Source organism: Puntigrus tetrazona, chromosome 10, assembly GCF_018831695.1.
Source record: "Puntigrus tetrazona isolate hp1 chromosome 10, ASM1883169v1, whole genome shotgun sequence".
Lineage (NCBI taxonomy): Eukaryota > Metazoa > Chordata > Actinopteri > Cypriniformes > Cyprinidae > Puntigrus > Puntigrus tetrazona.
In genome coordinates, this window is record NC_056708.1 from 5,120,759 (window position 1) to 5,123,485 (window position 2,727).

General features: G+C 46.2%; 1 protein-coding gene across 1 annotated transcript in view; it reads left to right on the forward strand.

The window, feature by feature from the left end:
• The window catches only part of LOC122352404 (long-chain fatty acid transport protein 1-like), a gene marked incomplete at both ends in the record, with an annotated part of 5,525 nt that extends 2,910 nt beyond the window's left edge, over nucleotides 1–2,615 (forward strand). Inside the window, 6 exons of the mRNA XM_043249821.1 lie at nucleotides 683–856; nucleotides 1,406–1,600; nucleotides 1,683–1,773; nucleotides 1,844–2,042; nucleotides 2,220–2,317; nucleotides 2,386–2,615. Of these exons, the coding sequence (XP_043105756.1) occupies nucleotides 683–856; nucleotides 1,406–1,600; nucleotides 1,683–1,773; nucleotides 1,844–2,042; nucleotides 2,220–2,317; nucleotides 2,386–2,615 (987 nt within the window). The remainder of the gene's footprint in view (nucleotides 1–682; nucleotides 857–1,405; nucleotides 1,601–1,682; nucleotides 1,774–1,843; nucleotides 2,043–2,219; nucleotides 2,318–2,385) is intronic.
• Nucleotides 2,616–2,727: the final 112 nt, after the last annotated feature.

A 2,727-nucleotide genomic window follows, 5' to 3' on the forward strand; every position in this document is an offset into this window, starting at 1 on the left:
AACACACCCCTAAACACACTCAGGTACACACCTAGGAACACATCCAACAACACTCCACAATACACACCTGCGAGCACACTCCAAAACACACAAGAGAACACACCCCTAAACACACTCAGGAGCTCCCCCTAAAACAAAAACACAGTCAGGAACACACTGTGAAACACACCTCACAAAACCACCGAGAACACACCCTGAAACATACCCGAGAATACAGCCGTAAACACACCCGAGAACACCCCAGAACACACTCAGGAAAACACCATGAAACACACTCATGAACACACAAGAGAACACACACCCAGAACACTCCACAATACACACCAGGAGCGAGTGCTGGACATCTCGTCTCTGGTTCTGCTGTGCTTTCTTTCGTCTGCAGGTCAAAAGAAGAGGAAACCTGTTTGCATCAGAAAGTCAAGATTCAGCTGAGAGCAATCATTCCATTCATTTACAAAAAAACAGGCTAATAAAATATCACAGATTTCTCATTTTATGACTTGCTATGAGCTAATGCATAGATTTGTTTGAGGAGGGAATACAATTAATTCTTCATAAGCAATAAAAAATGTTGGAATCGGCAGATAATTGAACAGAATCAATGCATGAATCCCCAAAGCACTGACGGATTGAGCCGATGTTCTGAGAATTTCTGAAATCTGTATCAGATCAGCAGTAAACACATCAGATGGAGAGATTTAAGTCATTCATTCGTCTGTCTGTGCTTTCAGGGATCACCGTGGTGCTGAGGAGGAAGTTTTCTGTGTCTGAGTTTTGGAACGACTGTCGGGAACACGAGGTGACGGTCATCCAGTACATCGGAGAGGTCATGCGTTACTTGTGCAACGCACCCAAGGTGCAGGGTGTGGTGTGTGTGTGTGTGTGTGTGTGTCATCCCTAACACCGGGACACACTACATGACTTCAGATATCTGAAGAGGTTTTAGAAAACTAGGCATCAAACAGATTCAGTGAATTTGTAAATGGAGAGAAAAACATGATGGTCTAAACAGATCACACAGTAGAAACACAATCTGATCCATTCTGAAGCTACAACATAGTCTTTGTCCATAACAGTATGGAAAATATATATTTTAAGTGTAATTATTTTGGCAGGGACAGTGAAGTTAGAAAACTGGAACAGAGCTCAAATCCATCTCCTGTCTCTGGAGAGAAAACCTAACCAGATAAACATCAGTAAAGTCCCATATTCAATAACCCCCTATAAATACTACAAAACATTCACCTTCAAACAATTAGAAACATTTTCACCGCTCACAAAGTTACATAACAAACCCTAAACAAAGTTACACTTTATGATTTGTTATAAAACTGAGATCAGTTTAACTCTGAGCAGAAGTCTTGGGTGTATTCCTCCGTCTAAGAGCACAGGCTTGTGTGTGTAGAGCGAGCGTGAGCGGGATCACCGTGTGCGTCTGGCTCTGGGGATCGGCATCCGAGCGGACACATGGGAGGACTTCCTGCGCCGCTTCGGGAACGTGTGCATCTGTGAGTGCTACGGAGCCACCGAAGGAAACATCGGATTCATCAACTACACCGGGAAGACCGGCTCCATCGGGAGAGTGACCGCCATCCACAAGGTCCACGTGCACTCCAGAACACCTGACTGTAGACGTGATTCTGCTCATGTGGATGAACGTGTGTGTGTGTGTGTGTGTGCAGATGCTCACCCCTTACGCCTTCATTCGTTTTAATCCGGAGACGGAGGAGCCGCTGCGAGACTCTAACGGACTCTGTGTGGAGGTCTCTCCAGGTCAGACATCATGAAGAACATCTGGACATNTGTGTGTGTGTGTGTGTGTGTGTGTGTGTTTACTGTTCAGGTGAAACCGGGCTGCTGGTGGCAAAGATCAATAAGATCGCTCCGTTCAGTGGTTACGCTAAAAACCCGGCGCAAACAGAGAAGAAGAAGCTGAGGAACGTCTTTAAGAGAGGAGATGTGTACTTCAACACCGGAGATCTCATATTAGCCGACCGCGACGGCTTCCTTTACTTCCAGGACCGCGTTGGAGACACGTTCCGGTGAGATTCGGAGAATCAAGAACGTGGGTTAACTACTCGGCAGGTTAGGGTTAGTAGTAGTCAAATGTGTGTTGAAGACCATCAGAAGCAGATATTAAGCGGGCAGTCCATGATGTTTGTGATCTAAAGTGATCTGTCAGAGTAAAGAGTAATGATAGTAATTCCTGCTTGATTCAGATGGAAAGGAGAAAACGTGGCCACGACTGAAGTGTCTGAGGTTTTGCTGATGCTGGATTCTGTGGAAGCTGCAAACGTCTACGGTGTGAGAGTATCAGGTGAGTTTCTCAGCTGACGGAGGAGCAGTGTGTGTTCAGTCGTCTCAGGTTTGATGTGTTTCTCTCAGGTCATGAGGGACGGATCGGGATGGCAGCTCTCAAACTCAGAGACGGGAAGGAGTTTGACCGATCTGCTACATACACACACCTGAAGAAGCTCCTGCCGGCCTACGCCAGACCTCACTTCATCAGGATACAGGTCACACACACACATGAACACACCCAAGAACACTCCATAATACACACCCATGAACACACACACACACTCACTGTCTCACACACTATCACTCACACTCTCTCTCTCTCTCACACACACACACACACACTGACTCACTCTCTCTCTCTCTCACACACACACACACACACACACACAGTGACTCACTCTCTCAAACACACACTCACTCTTTCAC